The sequence below is a fragment of the Ambystoma mexicanum genome, chromosome 13 (assembly GCF_040938575.1).
Source record: "Ambystoma mexicanum isolate Mex_15411 chromosome 13, UKY_AmexF1_1, whole genome shotgun sequence".
NCBI lineage: Eukaryota > Metazoa > Chordata > Amphibia > Caudata > Ambystomatidae > Ambystoma > Ambystoma mexicanum.
In genome coordinates, this window is record NC_090938.1 from 717521490 (window position 1) to 717542442 (window position 20953).

At 48.7% G+C, this 20953-nt stretch overlaps 1 protein-coding gene across 3 annotated transcripts in view; it reads right to left on the reverse strand.

Moving 5' to 3' along the window:
* Window positions 1-20953, reverse strand: part of LOC138521788 (E3 ubiquitin-protein ligase TRIM39-like) — a 177177-nt gene that overhangs the window by 27878 nt on the left and 128346 nt on the right. For all 3 annotated transcript variants that reach the window (XM_069634872.1, XM_069634871.1, XM_069634873.1), the window contains one exon: window positions 19167-19718. In XM_069634872.1, the coding sequence (XP_069490973.1) occupies window positions 19189-19718 (530 nt within the window). In that variant the 3' untranslated portion in view covers window positions 19167-19188. The remainder of the gene's footprint in view (window positions 1-19166; window positions 19719-20953) is intronic.

Genomic DNA, 20953 nt, shown 5'->3' on the forward strand with positions numbered 1-20953 from the left:
CCCAATAGCTTAATGTCTCTATCATATCTTTCTTCTTACAAAAAGTAAGAGACTTATACTGTAAATAAGGAATAGCCCTGAAGAAGCTCACCATAGGATAGCTGACTTTCATTCCCTATGTGCTGAAACACGTGTAGGCGGAGATTAATGTGTGGTATCATTAAGTGACCAATTGCTATGAACACTAATGAGCTATTGACTTACAACAAATGTTGTAAGTAGTGGAACCAAGGAAGTTATAACCATCCTTGGAGAAGCTAAGTGTAATTTTAATTTGTGATTTTACTTTTGTCGATGCTACAAGTACATATACGTTAGAATAAGAAATATTAAAAAAAATATATGTACATCTAATAATTTTCGCGATATTGGGCTCATTACGGGTCTGGTGGTAACCGTGCCGGTGATACCGGCGGGTTGCCGCCAGACCTGTAAATATTTACTGGCGCCTGACTTCCCAGTGCCACCGGGGGATTACAACCCCAGCGGCCCGGAAAGTCAGGCGCCAGTAAAATAAGTCCCCATTCCCATAGAACTCTATGGGAGTGGGACGACGGAAGCACCGGCACCGTTGCTAAATTATAAGTTACTCACTGTAGTGACTAACGTACTCTAAGTCCATAGTCCCCTTTCCTCCATACTGCATGGGCGTCCCTTGCGAGGGACGGGAGACGGAACCTTTTTCACCAGAAAAAACCTTCTTCCCTTTAAATTTAGAGGCGTGCGGCCCTGGGAGCATGCGCTGCCCTGACTCCGCCCGCCGGCACCACACCTCAGTCCCCATAGATGCATCGACAATAGCCTTACCATTGCCTAATGACACCAGTATTATTGGGGGGTGAGGAGGATGGTGGGACATATGGAGGAAAGGGGACTATGGACTAAGAGTATGTTATTCACTACAGTGAGTAACTTATAATTACTCTTATGTCCCGTCCTTTTTCCTCCATACTGCATGGGCGATTACAACTGAATGTAGCCCCAGGGTGGAGAGGAGACCCTCCTTAAGCAAACAGGTTCCTGAGAACCGCCTGCCCGAAACCTGCATCCGATTTGGAGCCGGCATCCAAACAGTAATGCTTGCAGAAAGCTGAGGGAGTGGCCCATGTGGCTGCCCTGCTTATGACATGCCACGGGACATGGCGCTGAAATGCGATGGCCGTTGCCTTGGCCCCGACTGCGTGGGCGTATATGTTCGCCGGAAGGGGCTTATGCTGGCCCTCGTATGCTTCTTTGATGGCAGAGTCTATCCAGCGGGATATGGAGGCCTGATAGCCTGTTCTTGTACCTCGAAAAGTGACAAATAGGGTGTCTGACTTACGGAAGCCCTTGGTCCTGTCAAGGTACAATTTCAGGGTACGCCCGACATGTAGGCAGTGCAGAACTCTGTGCCTCGTCCTTAGGATCGGCAAAAAAAGTAGGAAGGGCAATTTCCTCATTCAAATGGAAAGCAGATGGCACCTTAGGCAGAAATGCTGGGTGTGTCCTTGTGAAAGGTAGTATATGGTTCTGAGGCGACAAGCCATAGAACTAGAGAAGGACTGGGTTTTTATTTAAGAGAGGCCTAGGACGGTGCCCACATAAAACGTATTGTCAAAAACAGAAGGGTCCTAGCTCCTCTCGTCACTGCTCCCTTAGGAATACAAATTCAACTATTTGAAAACCTTGCTGCTACACCCCCTCAGTTGCAACAAATTACACTGACAGCTGTGGTTGAAAAAATATACATATTATTATACTTTATTGCAAAATTACATGTTATAAAAATCAATTTAATTTTCTTTTCTTAAAAATAGCATACCGACCACAATAATAACGATGTATTCGAGCAGGAACAATCCATAACTAAATGCAAAACTAATAAGGAATAAGTGGAAAAAAGAGAAGTGCTCCTAGAATTCCATGTGTACGTGAAAACACTACCGCCACCAAAACAAAAAAACGTCAAGAAAGCAGAACAAAACGATTATGATTACAAATACTGCTCTATTGTGGTGGTCATTGCACGACTAAAACAACAACATCCAATTATATGATAGCCAGCACAAATGACAAACAAATATATATATAAAAAAGCATTAGCATCCTGGATTAGCCCACAGTACGGATGTCTAAATTGGATCTCCTTAGTAACTGATCATTTCCTATTACTAGTTCTGGATCCAAAGCGACTCTCAATGCCTTATTGTAACTGCGACATCTTTCTCACAGAAAAAGACCCGACATGTTTCATTCCCATTCTCCTTCGAGAGAGTTGTTACCGGGAAATTCTTCAGGGGTGATGTGCTATGAACAACAATTGGCATTACAATTGTTTACAGACTTCAAAAATTGACCATGTAACTTGGTACAAATAAGGGGGGGGGCAGTATTTAGGAGGAAGCTCTTATTGTTGGATAACGCCAACCTACACAGCAAAAAGGGAGAGAAACAAAGACAACCGAATAAATCAGTCAGATTTTGTGAATCAAACCACTGATTATACTAGTTAGTCGACCTCCAGGTCTATAAATACCTTGAAGGGTTAACTCACAGTCAACTGGTAAATAGTTGCGGGAGTAACAAAAACGTCTTCGTGTGCAGGAGTAAAATCCCCTAAAAGAAAGTGGGAAGGCAAAGCCTCGTTAATGATAGGGCAGTAACAACACGGTGTTATCTGCTACAATTATGAAGTTTTTAAAGCAAGATGGGAATATTCTGTTAAAGTTAGTTCCCATGACTCAAACCACTCTAAATCAAGATCTTTTAACTAAACTGGGTTATCTGTTGACATCGCGTGCCTATTATAGGAACGCTCTATTAACCAAAAGTGCGCTGACAAGATACATTCATTGCTGCCAAGCGCATACTATCAACTTCTGTTCGTATTACAAATTCGTCTATACATGTATGGTGTTTCTATCACACTGGTTCTACCGTGCTTGAATAGCTGAAGTGATATGGTCTTATTAACGGTGTGCAACTCGACTGACCTTAAGCTGGGAACGTTTGATCTCAGGTGTCTGTAGTGGCTGGGACGCGTTCGTCGCCGTGCCGGTCTAGTGAAAATAGAAAGTTGCGAGACCACACCCACACAGTTTACTTGTTTCGTTGATCACCTAAATCAAAGGAAACACGGGAGGGGGAGAAGGACGGAACAGCAAAGAAACAAGTTCACTCCGACTGTCAATGGAAAGCGCCTGCCAGCCGGTAGCAACGTTGAGAGAAAACACAACAATAATGTGCGACGAACCCCCCATTTCGTTTTGGTGCATGCAGAACTTACTTAAGGTTGCTCGTACTCGGCTTTGATTCTAGCTGCGTTCTCTTGTCCGCAGAGGCCACGTGTGCTAGTTTTAGGTCACCATTAGGCAATACGACGCTGCTGAATGAACAGATAGCTAAATGCTGCCAAAACGCGGAAAGCCCAAACGATGCGGTCCTAGAAATCGAAGACGGCAAAGGCAACAGTGTCTATGAGTAAAAATCTGCGCGCCATCTAGTAACTGAAAATGGGTTTCACTAAAAAGTGTCTGTCGCACTGTAGATTTTAGATGGAAACCCTTCACTACTATATAACATCAGAACTGTGGAATAATTTGAATAATATGATTCGCATCATAAAAGCCTGTGCATAATCAATCCTTGTGCAGGTTAAACAAGCTGTATAATAGTAATGTGGCGTGGCTTCTGCTTCCAAAATTCATATGATGTAATATATTGATCCCGCCTGTCACAATCTAGATTAGATAATACTTGCGACGTACTCGTGTTTTGGGCATATCGCTATACACTGCTGTGACATATAGTTAATAGGAGAACGTCTATCTGACACAGCCATAAGAGAAAATGTCTCTTATATGAATGCCAAGTTAAATCCTGGGGCTTCATGAATATCATTCACAATTTATTCCATTCAACCTGTTCATTGAGCCCTTTCTCGACTGAGTTGCAGAGAAAAATATAAACGTTCTTTTTCAAAAAGTCTTTTCTTATTTGATGTTGTATTGTTGCCCTTACCTACTTGTACCAAGACACTCCATGTTAAAGATTCAGGTACGTGGTCCATAGCCAGAAAGTGACCGACAAGCGGGGCTGCGACATTCCTATTCCTGATACAGCTTTTATGTTCTGTAATTCTTACCTTTATTTTCCTTTCCGTCATGACGATATATGTTTTTTGGCAAGGGCACCAGATCGCATATACTACCATCTGTGAATTGCAATTAGGGAATTGTCTTTGCTGCCAAGGTTTTTCCAGCCCCAGGTCTACTTGCGTTGTACGCTTGATGTTCGGGCAACAACTACAGTGTCCACAGGGTACATGTCCAATGGGTTTTGGTAACCCCCAGGACTCAGTGTCATCTGCGGCAGGTGTATAGATATGTCGTTCCTAGTAACCATATCTTTAATATTTTGACCTCTTTTGAATGCACACACTGGTCTCGGAATAGGGCATTCTCCTGAGTCAAGAATGTGCCAGTTGTGTTTTAATGGCATTCACTTGATTGGAAAGCGCGTTGAAAGTACTTATGAACACTATTTGATCATTGTCTTTAGATTTTGTCTGGCATTCAAGAAGAGCTTCCCTGTTTTTAGCTTGTTTGTGAGCTCTTTTTATAATTTTTGGGGGATATCCTCTTAACAGCAACTTGGAACTTAAATTAGCCGCTTCTACTTTGAAGGTAGTTGTGCTTGAACTATTTCTCTTAAGACGGAGAAATTGACCCACTGGTAAATTATTTCTAGTATGACTCGGATGGCAGCTATTAAACTAATAAAGATTTGCGATCCGTAGGCTTGTGATACGGCTTGACTTTAAGTGTGTTAGTAGTGTCGTCAGACCATATTGTTAGGTCAAGAAAGTTGATTTCAACAGTACTCGTGGTAGCTGTAAACTTAAGGAATTGATTTTGCTCGTTAAGCCATGCTTGTAATTCTCCAAAGGATACCATGTCACCATCCCAAATCATTAGGATGTCATCTATAAAACGCCTCCAAATCTGAAGATGATTTAGGAATGGATTCGTGGGATTATAGATAACGCTCTTTTCGAAGGATTCTACAAATAAGTTGGCTGCAGATGGAGCTACTGATGACCCCATGGCCGTGCCGTGTACTTGATGATACAATTGTTGATTGAAACTAAAAAAAAGTTTTCTTTAAGGGACATAGTCGCACACCACAGTATGAAACTGTTTGGACAATCCCCTTCTGTTCTCTTAGTTTGCAGTACCTCTTCTAGAACTTCTAAGGTGATGTCCTGAGGGATACAAGTATACAAAGATACTATATTGATACTGACTAAGATTTGTCGTTTGTTGTCGAATGGGTAGTCTTCGATTAAGGTAATGACCTCCGTGGTGTCCTGCAGGTAGGAGTACATCTCCAAAACATACGGTTTCAAATACTTGTCTGCGAACTTTGAAAGTGAGGCGACAAGCGCCAGGATTTCGCTGACTCTGCGAGCCGAGGTGAGGCCGACTAGTAAGGCCGTCTTATTGGTGACCAGCCTGATGTCCGCGGACCCCATTGGCTCAAACGGTTTGTGCGCCAGGGCGCCCAAGACTATGTTCAGGTCCCACAAAGGGTGTGGCCTCTTGATGGGCGGATAGAGCCTTGCGAGCCCAGCCAAATGCTTCTTGACAATCAGATTGGAGGAGGAGAAGAAGAAGAACCCTTCCTCTGAGTTTCTGTAGGCCCTGATGGCCTAGAGGTAAGTGTGACAGGTGTCCAGCTGCACGCCTGAGTGGGCGAGGTGCGCCGAGAAAGAGAGCACGTCATCCAAGGCACATGCCAGGGGGTCGATTTCCTTGGAATCTGCACAGTGGCAGAACCTGGTCCACTTACTTTTTATACAGGGCCCTGGTAGTCTTGCTCCTAGCGCCCTGTATGATCTCCAGATTAGCCTGGGATAGGTTGAGGTGACTGAGCGTTACCTGCTCCGGAACCACGTTGTGAGGGCCAGTTTCTGTGGGCTGGATTCTGTGGGGGGGGGGGAATTCTGTGGGGGGGATTCACGGGGTGGATGACCCTGCCCCCCTTCTGCGCTAGAAGATGCATTGGGCCCGTCGGGAGGTGAATCAGAGGCATCTCCGAGAGGCTCAGCAGCTCCGAGCACCATGGCCTAGCCGGCCACCATGGAGCGATTAGAATGATGTTGAGCTGGCGAGACTCGTTGATCTTGCAAATCACTATGAATGAGTGGAGTGGGCGGGAAGGCGTACGCTGTCATGCCATTCCACTGAATAAGAAATGCATCGCCCAGGGAGCCGCGGCCCTGTCACTGCCAGGAGGCAAACTGAGGGCTCTTCTTGTTGTGCTAGGTGGCAAAGAGATCCACCTGGGGGAGACCCCATCTGTGGAAGATCTCCTGAATGACAAGGTTGTTTAGCTGCCACTCGTAGTTGTCCACTCCCATCCTGCTGAACCTGTCCGCTTCCAGGTTGGATTCTCCTGGAAGGTGGACTGCTGTGAGGTAGATGTCGTTTTCCAGGGCACATTGCCACATGCGGATGGCCAGTCTGCACAGTGGAGGGCATCTGGTCCCTCCCTGCTTGTTGACATAGTGCATGCTGGTCGAGTTGTCAGTCTGGATGATGACAACCCTGCCCCTGAGACGTGGAAGGAAAGCTCTGAGCACTGCCAGATGGCATTCAGTTCCAACCAATTGATGTGGTAAGCCTGCTCCTGTCGAGTCCAGGTGCCATGGACCCAGAGATCCAGGGTGGCTCCGCAGTCCGTGGTGATGTCACCTGCGGGTTGGGAGGCCGGAAGGGCTTGCCCGTTCGTAGGTTGCAGTCCCTGGACCACCATGTGAGGTCCAGGAGGAGAGATGGAGGAATGTTGATTATCTCGGATTGAGAGCCCCGCTCCTGGTTCCATGATGCCGCGAAGTGCAGCTGTATCCTCCTCATCCTGAGGATTGTGTGGGGGGACGGCCAATAGGACCGCTGCTAGAAGACCCAGGAGATGTTGGTACCACCAGGCTGAGGTCGCCTGTCTGCAGAGGAAATGGGACGTGGCCCTCTTGATGGCCGTGAACTTGTCCTCTTTGGGAAACACCTTCTCGGAGCGTGTGTCCCAGATGAGGCCCAAGATGGTCACAGTCTGCGTGGGTTGCAGCTGCGACTTCTTGAGATGGAGCGAAAAGCCCAGATTGCGCAGTATGTTCAGAGCATGGGAGGAGTGGTGAACTGCTTCCGGAGATGTAGCACTGACGAGCCAGTCGTCGAGATATGGGTAGATGTGGAGGCCCTGAGGAGGGCAGCCACCGTATTCATGAGTCTGGTGAAGACCAAAAGGAAGGACCTTGTACTGGAAATAGTAGCACATGATCCTGAACGGGAGGAAAGAATGATGGGGTTGCCAAATCGGGACGTGTAGGTACGCGTCCTTCAGATCCAGGGAGCACATCCAGTCTCCCATGCACAGTGTCCGCAATAAAAGCTGACATAACCATCTTGAATCTTTGGAGAGGTAAGGAGAGGTTGAGGGTGGAGAGGTACAGTACAACCCTCAGGCCAGCCTGGTTCTTTTTCTGAATGGTCGGCGAGCGTTCTGGCTGCCTGGACCTACATTCCTGGAAGTCGCTGAAGCCTCCAGATGAGCGCCCCTTGTCACTGTGACTGGGTGTAAGATTTCGGCGTGGTCTTTGTCAGGATGGATAAAGACTTGGCCGTTTGTGAGCTGTTTTTCTTTTTGTCCAGCTCTTCATCCGTGGTGGAGTGAAAGCGGTCACTCCCCTCGAATGGCAGGTCCAATATGCACTCCTGGACGCCCGGATTGAACTTTGTGGCCCAGAGCCAAGCTATCCTTGTCATGTCCGTGGCAATACAAATGGCACGGCCAGAGGTATCAATGTGGGCCACGGTGGATTCCATGATGTCCTGTGCCACGAGCTTGGCCTCAGCCAGCCCTGCCTTAAAGCGTGATTGGCTCTGCGTGGGGATTTCTGGGAGGAACTCAGCGATTTCCCACCATAAACTCGTTAGCGGCCGCCAGCATGGCGTTGCGTTGGCCTGACAAAGATGCAAGGAAGCGTTAGAATACAGTTTCTTCCCGTATGCCTCCCAGGTCTTCTCCTCCATGCCTAGCAGCGCCGCAGATGACGAAGATGAGGACGACTGGGGCTTGGAGTACAGTGATGCCCGGCTATCACTGAGGTGCGTGGCTGAGGATGGGAGGAGAGAAAGAGTGTATCCCCCTCCATCTGCCTGTATTTGGCGTCAAGGCGTCAGGGGTGCCTCGTGAGTACTTTTGCAAGGACCCCCTCTGCTGACTGCTCTGCCACAGACGTAGATACTCTGCTAGTCCAGCCAGACGTTCGTGGAAGGCCTTGGCCGACGAAGGAGTGTCTGGGTCCTCCTCTGTGTCTTGGGGGGGTCAGGAGGATCCTGTGCCGGAGGAGGTGGAGTGTTGCTTGCCGGAGGCTGAGGTGCGGATACCGGAGCTGAAGGCTGTGGAAGGGGTTGAGGAAACGCCTGAACAATGGGCTGAGTGGCCGGGCTAGGCGGCAGAGGCTGTGCCAGGGCCGGGGGCATCAGCAGAGGCGTGTGTGGTGCCGCTAGAATTATAGGGAGGACCTCCCTGATGGCAGCCCCGAAGATATCCCACATCTGGGATGATTTCATAAACCCGAGGAACTTTAGGAAGAAGATGTCCTCGGTCCCTGAAGAGGTGGTAGGCGATATAGAGGGAGTCGCGGCGGGTTGCTGGGGTCGCCACATGCTCTGCCCATATGGACGCACGGGAAAGCTCCCCTGCGCAAATGAGGGGTAGGCCGTAGGCCACGTACCTGGTTGATGCCAGTCCCACCTTGACACTCGTTCTTTGCCGACTTCGTGGAATGATGTTGGACGGGTGCTTATGTCCGGCCCGGTGGCCATCTTGTTCAGCTGCCTGCCACGTGCCTGAATCGTGTTGCTCGGTTCGCTGGGCCCAGGCTCCTCCAGAGCTCTTGAGTGTGGATTATGAGGCCTAACCCGCTCCTCGGGCCTAGGCCCGGTAGGTGTGGCACCCTTGGCCTGGGGGGCCGGTAGAGCTGCGTTTAGGCGCCCCCTCTGCATAATCGCTGGTATTAGGGCGTGGCCCCTCAGTGTAACCCTGGTAAAAGAACCTTCTGGTGCCTCGAAACTTTCACCGGGAGGATCCGAGGACCCCACGGCCCGCACGCCGGTAGCTGAAGCAGCCTCGGTGCAAGAACCTGAGCGGTCCCTCCCGCGTGGGTGAGTCCCTGGGAAGGAGTGTCCCTTGCGGGGTGTGATGGAAAACAAGGGCCCCAACTTGGGCCTGGGTCGGTGAAAGACAAAGTCCTTGAGGTCCTCTCGAGGCGATTTCTGGAAGAGCTCCCTCCACCTGACAAGTCCGTTCTTCAGCGCCTTAGATGGCAGAGCGTTGCACGCTGTAAAAGCTTGCCAGCTGTGGTCGGGGCCAAGGCAACGTAGGCAAAGGGCATGGGGGTCTTAAGAAGGGAGGAGCCTGTCGTAGTAGGATGGACACCTGCTGAACCCTGTGGAAGTCGACATGCGCCGGGGAGGAGCATGATGTCTTGAGGACCGAGTACCTGTGATAAAAAGATAAAAAAAGACAGAAGAAGTGTCCGCGCGTGGAATTACATGGCCGAAGCCAAACCCAGGAGCGCTGGTGAATTCGACCCATTCCAGTCGATGTGGAAAAGGAGAATGGGGTGTGGCGTCGGAGGGCGGAGTCAGGGCAGCGCATGCTCCCAGGGCCGAACCCCTGCGAGCCTCTAAATTTTAAGGGGAAGAAGGTTTTTTTCTGGTGAAAAAGGTTCCGTCTCCCATCCCTCGCAAGGACACCCATGCAGTATGGAGGGAAGGGCGCGGGACGTAAGAGTATGGTGCCGGTGCTTCCGTGACGGTCTGCCTACCATGGGCTCTGTGCCCGGCAGGGTCAGACCTGTTGGGCATGGCGGCTGCGGCAGGCAGACCTGTAGTATGCTGGTCCGGAAACAACGGTGCCGGTAAGCTTACCGGCACCGTTGTTTCCAGACCGGCAGGCTCAGAATGAGCCCCAATGTTTGAAGGCAGGGGCAGGATTCTATGGTAACCTATGCAACCATAACTCATGGCCCCACATGCACAGCTCAGACCAACACCCAGGACAAAGATGACATCACAAATGGCATCTTCGATGACATCACTGATGTGTAACAATCTTGACAAAGTCCTTACAAAGGGCTGTGTTTAGGGACCTGCTACCAATATCTGAAGGGTGATAGGTGGGCATCTCATGACTAGTCCATGGATCACAAAATGTACTCATTCAAACAGAAACTGCCTGTGGATAATATAGCAATCTAATAATCCATGAATATAGGTAATGGCTCCAGCATGGACTGCACGAGTAGATCTAGAAGATTATAAGTCCAAGCCCATCAGGACCTTGAGTAATGTTAAACTTGTAGCCACGGGCTAAGTATACAAGAATTACTAGACACGTGGGTGGATGCGCACAGACGGGTAACATCTAGTAAGTGGGAAGCAAATACTACAGCCAGCGAATGACTAAGATTAGACACATATACAGGATACAAACTGTATGATCTGTCTGGGTCCTGCTCACTGTTCCATGTGTGGGCACCATGTGCTCAGGCCAAACCTCAAGGAAATTAGCTTAGGAACATGCTGCAAGGTGAAGGGTTACATATAATAGCACCTTCGAAGTATGATTGTCATGTTTCAATGCATTACCTCCAGGTAATGCTTAAACTGCTTACTGTCACTTAACAAAAAGAACTTTTCAGGAAATGTGATGTCATCAATGATGCCATTTGTGATGTCATCTTTGATGTCATGGGTGTTATTCTATGCAGTGCCTGGTGGGGAGTAGCGTACCATAACTGGTGAATTTCATTGTTTTTTCAATTTACGCTGCAACCATAATGTCGTTTTGTTTTTATTTCAAGGGTTTTTAGTGGAGCAACTAAATCACAACGTCCCTTTAACAACGTTTTGTTCACTGAATATATATCACGCACGCTGTTAATGTGATAAACTGGAGAGGATATAAATATTTATTGAAGAAAGTAAGATAAGGTGGTAACAGGAGCACAGAGAAAAATTATCCAAGTTTTATGCAAATGTTTAGAGATGGGGAAGGGTCAGAAGTAAGTGCAAGTAGCTAGAAAATCTCTCAAAAAATAAAATAATGATTTGATAGTTGAGTCAATAGTGAGACATAAGTACAATCCAAACATAGAAAGGAGCAGATCATTGCAAACATGAATGTGTATGTAGTTAGTGCAGCTGTGTAACGGGATACAATAAAATAGCTATAGAGCTGAAGACCACGTGGTTTGAAAGGATGTCACCGAGATAACACCAAGAAACCCATCGAAGTTTTAAAACAAATGTGAACATTTTTTAAGCCCTACCAAAGATTGCAAAAAAAACCTTCCTACAATTTCCAGAAGAGGTCAGTGTTGGCTAGGGAATGGGAAAGTGGCAGTTAACGAGCAGAGCGTTTGGTCGTGATCGTTTCGGCACGAGATGTTTCGGCGCGACCTTTCGGGCGCAAGTCATGTTTCGGCGCACCCTGTTGGACGCAGCCGGCAGGGCGCTGGGACATTTGGGGGCGAGTTCATTCTGTTAATTGTGCATCTTTTGTCCGGATCTGCCCCCTAGTGGCGCTTGCGAGATCATGTCTGGGAGAGAGCGTGCTTGCTTATCATTAGTGACATGTTTGTACTGTTGCGTTTGAGGCATAGAGGTCCAAATGCTATTAATGCAGCAAGGGTGGGCTTGAACTTTTGGCTGCTTTGAATCTCTGGCCAAGCCCACCTAAAGCCCCGACTGCAGCATGTATAGTTGCTAGGAATATGCAAACAGCACGTAACACGAGGATCACATCTGCATTCACTTAAGCTTGGAAACATTGCATTGCGCTTGATTGGCTGAAAGTAACAGAGGGAAATGTATGGAGATGAATCCTTGGAATGGAGGTGCACAGCTCGCACACTGCGAGTGGGAAATGTATGGAGATGAATCCTTGGAATGGAGGTGCACAGCTCGCACACTGCGAGTGGGAAATGTATGGAGATGAATCCTTGGAATGGAGGTGCACAGCTCGCACACTGCGAGCGGGAAATGTATGGAGATGAATCCTTGGAATGGAGGTGCACAGCTCGCACATTGCAAGCGGGAAATGTATGGAGATGAATCCTTGGAATGGAGGTGCACAGCTCATACCCTATGAGCAGGAAATGTATGGAGATGAATCCTTGGAATGGAGGTGCACAGCTCGCACCCTGCGAGTGGGAAATGTATGGAGATGAATCCTTGGAATGGAGGTGCACAGCTCGCACCCTGCGAGTGGGAAATGTATGGAGATGAATCCTGGGAATGGAGGTGCAAAGCTCGCACACTGCGAGCAAGGCTCATTTTAGCAACTGGAGGCCTTTGGGAAGTGAAAGCAGCAGGGAAGAGCGAACTCAAGCTTAAAATGAAAGGTAATGTAAATGCATTATTACTGTGCTATATAAACAGCCGTAAACAAAACCGAGTTATTTTGTTCAAAATCCACGTATGTGTATCAAATAGTGCCCATTAACTGCAGCTCCCAAAAGTCGGGGTGCATTCAATCCATGGACCACCGGGCACCATGTAGACTACCTTTTCTTGTTTTAATGTATTTTTGGTTAAAATCATAAACTTTATACATTACTATCTAAAACCAGATTACCAATATCCTTGAAATACAATCAACAAATTAAATAATAAAAAATATCGCAAGTTCATACATTCTAATTAAAGTTAAGATAGATATAAGATTTAACAAGGGGGGTCCTGGGAGTCCCTCTGCCAGACATTAGTCCTGGTTACGAGGGACTTACCCAGAGTCTTTAGCTCACTATCTTTCACAGAGAAGAAATATCCCAAACATATCAGTCTTTGTCCTGCCCTGGGGCAGTCCAGCACCGAAATGCGAGGCAATTCTCCTCTGAACAAGAGTACCAACAGAAACCCCAGACACGTGTTTCGGTCTGGTTGGACCTCATCAGTAGGGTGGATCTGTGCCTCTCTAAGAATAGTGAGCAAGGGGTCCACGTCTGGATTCCCCTAGTAACTTAGGGTGAGACCCAAAGTTACTTAAATATGCAGATTTAACAAGGGGGGTCCTGGGAGTCCCTCTGCCAGACATTAGTCCTGGTTACGAGGGACTTACCCAGAGTCTTTAGCTCACTATCTTTCACAGAGAAGAAATATCCCAAACATATCAGTCTTTGTCCTGCCCTGGGGCAGTCCAGCACCGAAATGCGAGGCAATTCTCCTCTGAACAAGAGTACCAACAGAAACCCCAGACACGTGTTTCGGTCTGGTTGGACCTCATCAGTAGGGTGGATCTGTGCCTCTCTAAGAATAGTGAGCAAGGGGTCCACGTCTGGATTCCCCTAGTAACTTAGGGTGAGACCCAAAGTTACTTAAATATGCAGATTTAACAAGGGGGGTCCTGGGAGTCCCTCTGCCAGACATTAGTCCTGGTTACGAGGGACTTACCCAGAGTCTTTAGCTCACTATCTTTCACAGAGAAGAAATATCCCAAACATATCAGTCTTTGTCCTGCCCTGGGGCAGTCCAGCACCGAAATGCGAGGCAATTCTCCTCTGAACAAGAGTACCAACAGAAACCCCAGACACGTGTTTCGGTCTGGTTGGACCTCATCAGTAGGGTGGATCTGTGCCTCTCTAAGAATAGTGAGCAAGGGGTCCACGTCTGGATTCCCCTAGTAACTTAGGGTGAGACCCAAAGTTACTTAAATATGCAGATTTAACAAGGGGGGTCCTGGGAGTCCCTCTGCCAGACATTAGTCCTGGTTACGAGGGACTTACCCAGAGTCTTTAGCTCACTATCTTTCACAGAGAAGAAATATCCCAAACATATCAGTCTTTGTCCTGCCCTGGGGCAGTCCAGCACCGAAATGCGAGGCAATTCTCCTCTGAACAAGAGTACCAACAGAAACCCCAGACACGTGTTTCGGTCTGGTTGGACCTCATCAGTAGGGTGGATCTGTGCCTCTCTAAGAATAGTGAGCAAGGGGTCCACGTCTGGATTCCCCTAGTAACTTAGGGTGAGACCCAAAGTTACTTAAATATGCAGATTTAACAAGGGGGGTCCTGGGAGTCCCTCTGCCAGACATTAGTCCTGGTTACGAGGGACTTACCCAGAGTCTTTAGCTCACTATCTTTCACAGAGAAGAAATATCCCAAACATATCAGTCTTTGTCCTGCCCTGGGGCAGTCCAGCACCGAAATGCGAGGCAATTCTCCTCTGAACAAGAGTACCAACAGAAACCCCAGACACGTGTTTCGGTCTGGTTGGACCTCATCAGTAGGGTGGATCTGTGCCTCTCTAAGAATAGTGAGCAAGGGGTCCACGTCTGGATTCCCCTAGTAACTTAGGGTGAGACCCAAAGTTACTTAAATATGCAGATTTAACAAGGGGGGTCCTGGGAGTCCCTCTGCCAGACATTAGTCCTGGTTACGAGGGACTTACCCAGAGTCTTTAGCTCACTATCTTTCACAGAGAAGAAATATCCCAAACATATCAGTCTTTGTCCTGCCCTGGGGCAGTCCAGCACCGAAATGCGAGGCAATTCTCCTCTGAACAAGAGTACCAACAGAAACCCCAGACACGTGTTTCGGTCTGGTTGGACCTCATCAGTAGGGTGGATCTGTGCCTCTCTAAGAATAGTGAGCAAGGGGTCCACGTCTGGATTCCCCTAGTAACTTAGGGTGAGACCCAAAGTTACTTAAATATGCAGATTTAACAAGGGGGGTCCTGGGAGTCCCTCTGCCAGACATTAGTCCTGGTTACGAGGGACTTACCCAGAGTCTTTAGCTCACTATCTTTCACAGAGAAGAAATATCCCAAACATATCAGTCTTTGTCCTGCCCTGGGGCAGTCCAGCACCGAAATGCGAGGCAATTCTCCTCTGAACAAGAGTACCAACAGAAACCCCAGACACGTGTTTCGGTCTGGTTGGACCTCATCAGTAGGGTGGATCTGTGCCTCTCTAAGAATAGTGAGCAAGGGGTCCACGTCTGGATTCCCCTAGTAACTTAGGGTGAGACCCAAAGTTACTTAAATATGCTCACTATTCTTAGAGAGGCACAGATCCACCCTACTGATGAGGTCCAACCAGACCGAAACACGTGTCTGGGGTTTCTGTTGGTACTCTTGTTCAGAGGAGAATTGCCTAGCATTTCGGTGCTGGACTGCCCCAGGGCAGGACAAAGACTGATATGTTTAGGATATTTCTTCTCTGTGAAAGATAGTGAGCTAAAGACTCTGGGTAAGTCTCTCGTAACCAGGACTAATGTCTGGTAGAGGGACTCCCAGGACCCCCCTTGTTAATTTGCATATTCAAGTAACTTTGGGTTTCACCCTAAGTTACTAGGGGAATCCAGACGTGGACCCCTTGCTCACTATTCTTAGAGAGGCACAGATCCACCCTACTGATGAGGTCCAACCAGACCGAAACACGTGTCTGGGGTTTCTGTTGGTACTCTTGTTCAGAGGAGAATTGCCTAGCATTTCGGTGCTGGACTGCCCCAGGGCAGGACAAAGACTGATATGTTTAGGATATTTCTTCTCTGTGAAAGATAGTGAGCTAAAGACTCTGGGTAAGTCTCTCGTAACCAGGACTAATGTCTGGTAGAGGGACTCCCAGGACCCCCCTTGTTAATTTGCATATTCAAGTAACTTTGGGTTTCACCCTAAGTTACTAGGGGAATCCAGACGTGGACCCCTTGCTCACTATTCTTAGAGAGGCACAGATCCACCCTACTGATGAGATCCAACCAGACCGAAACACGTGTCTGGGGTTTCTGTTGGTACTCTTGTTCAGAGGAGAATTGCCTAGCATTTCGGTGCTGGACTGCCCCAGGGCAGGACAAAGACTGATATGTTTAGGATATTTCTTCTCTGTGAAAGATAGTGAGCTAAAGACTCTGGGTAAGTCTCTCGTAACCAGGACTAATGTCTGGTAGAGGGACTCCCAGGACCCCCCTTGTTAATTTGCATATTCAAGTAACTTTGGGTTTCACCCTAAGTTACTAGGGGAATCCAGACGTGGACCCCTTGCTCACTATTCTTAGAGAGGCACAGATCCACCCTACTGATGAGGTCCAACCAGACCGAAACACGTGTCTGGGGTTTCTGTTGGTACTCTTGTTCAGAGGAGAATTGCCTAGCATTTCGGTGCTGGACTGCCCCAGGGCAGGACAAAGACTGATATGTTTAGGATATTTCTTCTCTGTGAAAGATAGTGAGCTAAAGACTCTGGGTAAGTCTCTCGTAACCAGGACTAATGTCTGGTAGAGGGACTCCCAGGACCCCCCTTGTTAATTTGCATATTCAAGTAACTTTGGGTTTCACCCTAAGTTACTAGGGGAATCCAGACGTGGACCCCTTGCTCACTATTCTTAGAGAGGCACAGATCCACCCTACTGATGAGGTCCAACCAGACCGAAACACGTGTCTGGGGTTTCTGTTGGTACTCTTGTTCAGAGGAGAATTGCCTAGCATTTCGGTGCTGGACTGCCCCAGGGCAGGACAAAGACTGATATGTTTAGGATATTTCTTCTCTGTGAAAGATAGTGAGCTAAAGACTCTGGGTAAGTCTCTCGTAACCAGGACTAATGTCTGGTAGAGGGACTCCCAGGACCCCCCTTGTTAATTTGCATATTCAAGTAACTTTGGGTTTCACCCTAAGTTACTAGGGGAATCCAGACGTGGACCCCTTGCTCACTATTCTTAGAGAGGCACAGATCCACCCTACTGATGAGGTCCAACCAGACCGAAACACGTGTCTGGGGTTTCTGTTGGTACTCTTGTTCAGAGGAGAATTGCCTAGCATTTCGGTGCTGGACTGCCCCAGGGCAGGACAAAGACTGATATGTTTAGGATATTTCTTCTCTGTGAAAGATAGTGAGCTAAAGACTCTGGGTAAGTCTCTCGTAACCAGGACTAATGTCTGGTAGAGGGACTCCCAGGACCCCCCTTGTTAATTTGCATATTCAAGTAACTTTGGGTTTCACCCTAAGTTACTAGGGGAATCCAGACGTGGACCCCTTGCTCACTATTCTTAGAGAGGCACAGATCCACCCTACTGATGAGGTCCAACCAGACCGAAACACGTGTCTGGGGTTTCTGTTGGTACTCTTGTTCAGAGGAGAATTGCCTAGCATTTCGGTGCTGGACTGCCCCAGGGCAGGACAAAGACTGATATGTTTAGGATATTTCTTCTCTGTGAAAGATAGTGAGCTAAAGACTCTGGGTAAGTCTCTCGTAACCAGGACTAATGTCTGGTAGAGGGACTCCCAGGACCCCCCTTGTTAATTTGCATATTCAAGTAACTTTGGGTTTCACCCTAAGTTACTAGGGGAATCCAGACGTGGACCCCTTGCTCACTATTCTTAGAGAGGCACAGATCCACCCTACTGATGAGGTCCAACCAGACCGAAACACGTGTCTGGGGTTTCTGTTGGTACTCTTGTTCAGAGGAGAATTGCCTAGCATTTCGGTGCTGGACTGCCCCAGGGCAGGACAAAGACTGATATGTTTAGGATATTTCTTCTCTGTGAAAGATAGTGAGCTAAAGACTCTGGGTAAGTCTCTCGTAACCAGGACTAATGTCTGGTAGAGGGACTCCCAGGACCCCCCTTGTTAATTTGCATATTCAAGTAACTTTGGGTTTCACCCTAAGTTACTAGGGGAATCCAGACGTGGACCCCTTGCTCACTATTCTTAGAGAGGCACAGATCCACCCTACTGATGAGGTCCAACCAGACCGAAACACGTGTCTGGGGTTTCTGTTGGTACTCTTGTTCAGAGGAGAATTGCCTAGCATTTCGGTGCTGGACTGCCCCAGGGCAGGACAAAGACTGATATGTTTAGGATATTTCTTCTCTGTGAAAGATAGTGAGCTAAAGACTCTGGGTAAGTCTCTCGTAACCAGGACTAATGTCTGGTAGAGGGACTCCCAGGACCCCCCTTGTTAATTTGCATATTCAAGTAACTTTGGGTTTCACCCTAAGTTACTAGGGGAATCCAGACGTGGACCCCTTGCTCACTATTCTTAGAGAGGCACAGATCCACCCTACTGATGAGGTCCAACCAGACCGAAACACGTGTCTGGGGTTTCTGTTGGTACTCTTGTTCAGAGGAGAATTGCCTAGCATTTCGGTGCTGGACTGCCCCAGGGCAGGACAAAGACTGATATGTTTAGGATATTTCTTCTCTGTGAAAGATAGTGAGCTAAAGACTCTGGGTAAGTCTCTCGTAACCAGGACTAATGTCTGGTAGAGGGACTCCCAGGACCCCCCTTGTTAATTAAGATAGATATAAAAGCATACATAGTAACTACACATGTGCACTATGACGTCATGGATAGGTTTCTCCAGATGGATAGTTCACACGTGAAAGGCTGTTGGTCTATGACGTCAGGGCGGCCTGCCCGTTGCAAGTTTCAATCTCAGGTCAGGGCGGACTCCGCCTTTCATCTTCCCGACTCATGAATAGAGTAGCATTACACTGGGGAGTAATAATACCTCTTGGGGCACTTCAAAGTAGCGAGAAAACCAACACGAAGAAGGGATGTGTAAGAACACAAAGCAACGCCTTTCTCGCTCCTCGCCATCACCAGTAGTGTGCTGCCTATTTTTCTTTCCCTACTGAAGGAAAAGACTCTACGGGAGACATTGCAGGTGTGGTCGCAATAAAGTGCTATTCTAAATACTTCTCTTTTTCTAGATGCCACCTTCTTACAGGATGATGGTATCCCTGGGCAGGTTTATGGAATGGGGTGTGACGTCAGAATACTGAGCATAACCTCTATGGCGCCCCCCACAGGTGCATCCAGATCAGCATTAGCACAGGCAGCCCACTTGGCACGAGGGCTGTTTGCACATCGGCCGCAATGTCAGCCGCGTCCAAATGACCCTCGCGCCAAAAGGCCTGCGCCGAAACAGCCGCGCCAAAACGGGCTGTACCGTTAACGCGAAAGTAAATTGGCATCAGGTCCATATACATTAGCGGTAAAACATAGAAGTGGAAAGACCAGCAGTGCCCCCGACTCCCCAATAAAGACGAGATCCCCCTCATCTTTATACACCGCTGGTCATGGCCCCCACCCCCGCAGACACAGCCCCCCTCCCCCCTTACCTGCTGCCGGGCTCCGCTGCGGTCAGTCCCCTCCTGCCCCCGGGAGGATCCGCAGCCCCTCAGGGCACCATGTCTCGCAGTAGGGCCGCAGGGTGCGGGGGAAGGAGGCCCCGGAGAAGGTGAAGAGCAGCGCCCGGTCCCGCGCCTCGTAGATCGAGAGCCTGCCCGCCTCATAGTCCAGGAAGAAGCCCAGGACCCTGGGGGGAGCGCGGGGGGTCAGGGGGGTCCAGCAAGGGGAGGTGCAAGCCCAGTATTTAGCCTCCAGGAGCCCCACTGCCCAGAGTCCCCCCTCAGGTGATCCTGTGATCTCCTCCTTCCTGGGCACAGACTCATCACACACCCCCAGGGCCCAGCGCGTGCTGCCCTCCACCTCCACCTCCCAGTAATGCCTCCCGGAGCTCAGCCCCTGCCTCCCCAGGACGATGCAGTGATGAGTGAATCTCTGGGGGGTGTCGGGCAGGTCCTGGGCTCGGTCTCCGCGTCTCACGCTTCTCCCGTCCTCGGACACGATGAGCCGGGGATGAGTGGTGCCAGGATCCAGAGTCACCTCACCTGCAAGAGAGAAGCACGGCTCAGAAACCAGCCAATCACAGCCCTCAGACAGCCTATCACTCACACCAACAGGGACAGCACAGCCAATCACAGCGCAACCACAGCCTGTCAATCACACCAACAGGGACAGCACAGCCAATCACAGCGCAACCACAGCCTGTCAATCACACCAGCAGGGACAGCACAGCCAATCACAGCGCACCCACAGCCTGTCAATCACACCGGCAGGGACAGCACAGCCAATCACAGCGCACCCACAGCCTTTCAATTACACCAACTGGGACAGCTCAGTCAATCACAGCCTCCTGGGCAGACACCTGGAGTGGGACTGTGGCTGTTTCTCGATTCTTAAATGAAACTCGAAGTGACCCCCAAACTCCAGAGATAACGGGAAGAACTCTTCCCCCTCTTGCCCTCACAATTCTCATAACTTCATCATTCTCCATCTCAGGCTACATGGGGGTATTCAGGTCTGCCAGTAATATGGGGGAGGGGGCTTGGGAGGAGGGGGAGATGAAAAAGAAACCGAGAAGAACGCAAGAAGGGAAGAAAGAGAGGAGCAAGAGGAGAAAGCGAGAAAGGGACACGTAAGGAGGGAGAGACACAACGGCGGAGAGGGGCACAGAAGAGAGGCAGGCAGAGAGGGGACAGTGAGGCGGGTACAAGAGACCTGCAGGGAAGAGAGGGAGAGACAGGGAGTAGAGAAGAGAAGCAGAGAGGAGTCACTGAAGGAGATCTGCAGAGAAAATAGAGAGAGAGACAAACGAGACAGCAGAGCAGAGATGTGCGTGAGAGAGAAACAATAGGAAGGAGACAAATACTAAGAGAGAAACAACAGAAAAGAGAGACAGACTAACAGAGAAACAGGAAAGAGAGACACATTAAAACAGAGAAACAACAGGAAAGAGAGAGACTAACAGGAAAACAGGAAAGAGAGACAGACCAACACAGAGAAACTACAGGAAAGAGAGAGACCGACTAACACAGAGAAACTACAGGAAAGAGAGAAACCGACTAACACAGAGAAACAACAGGAAAGAGAGACAGACTAACACAGAGAAACAACTGGAAAGATAGAGACTAACACAGAGAAACAACAGGAATAAGAGAGACTGACAAACACAAATGGTAAATAGAGAGATGGACTAACAGAGAAAAACAGCAAAGAGAGAGAGAGACAGAGAAACAACAGGACAGATAGAGGCAGACTAATACAGAGAAATAACAGGAAATAT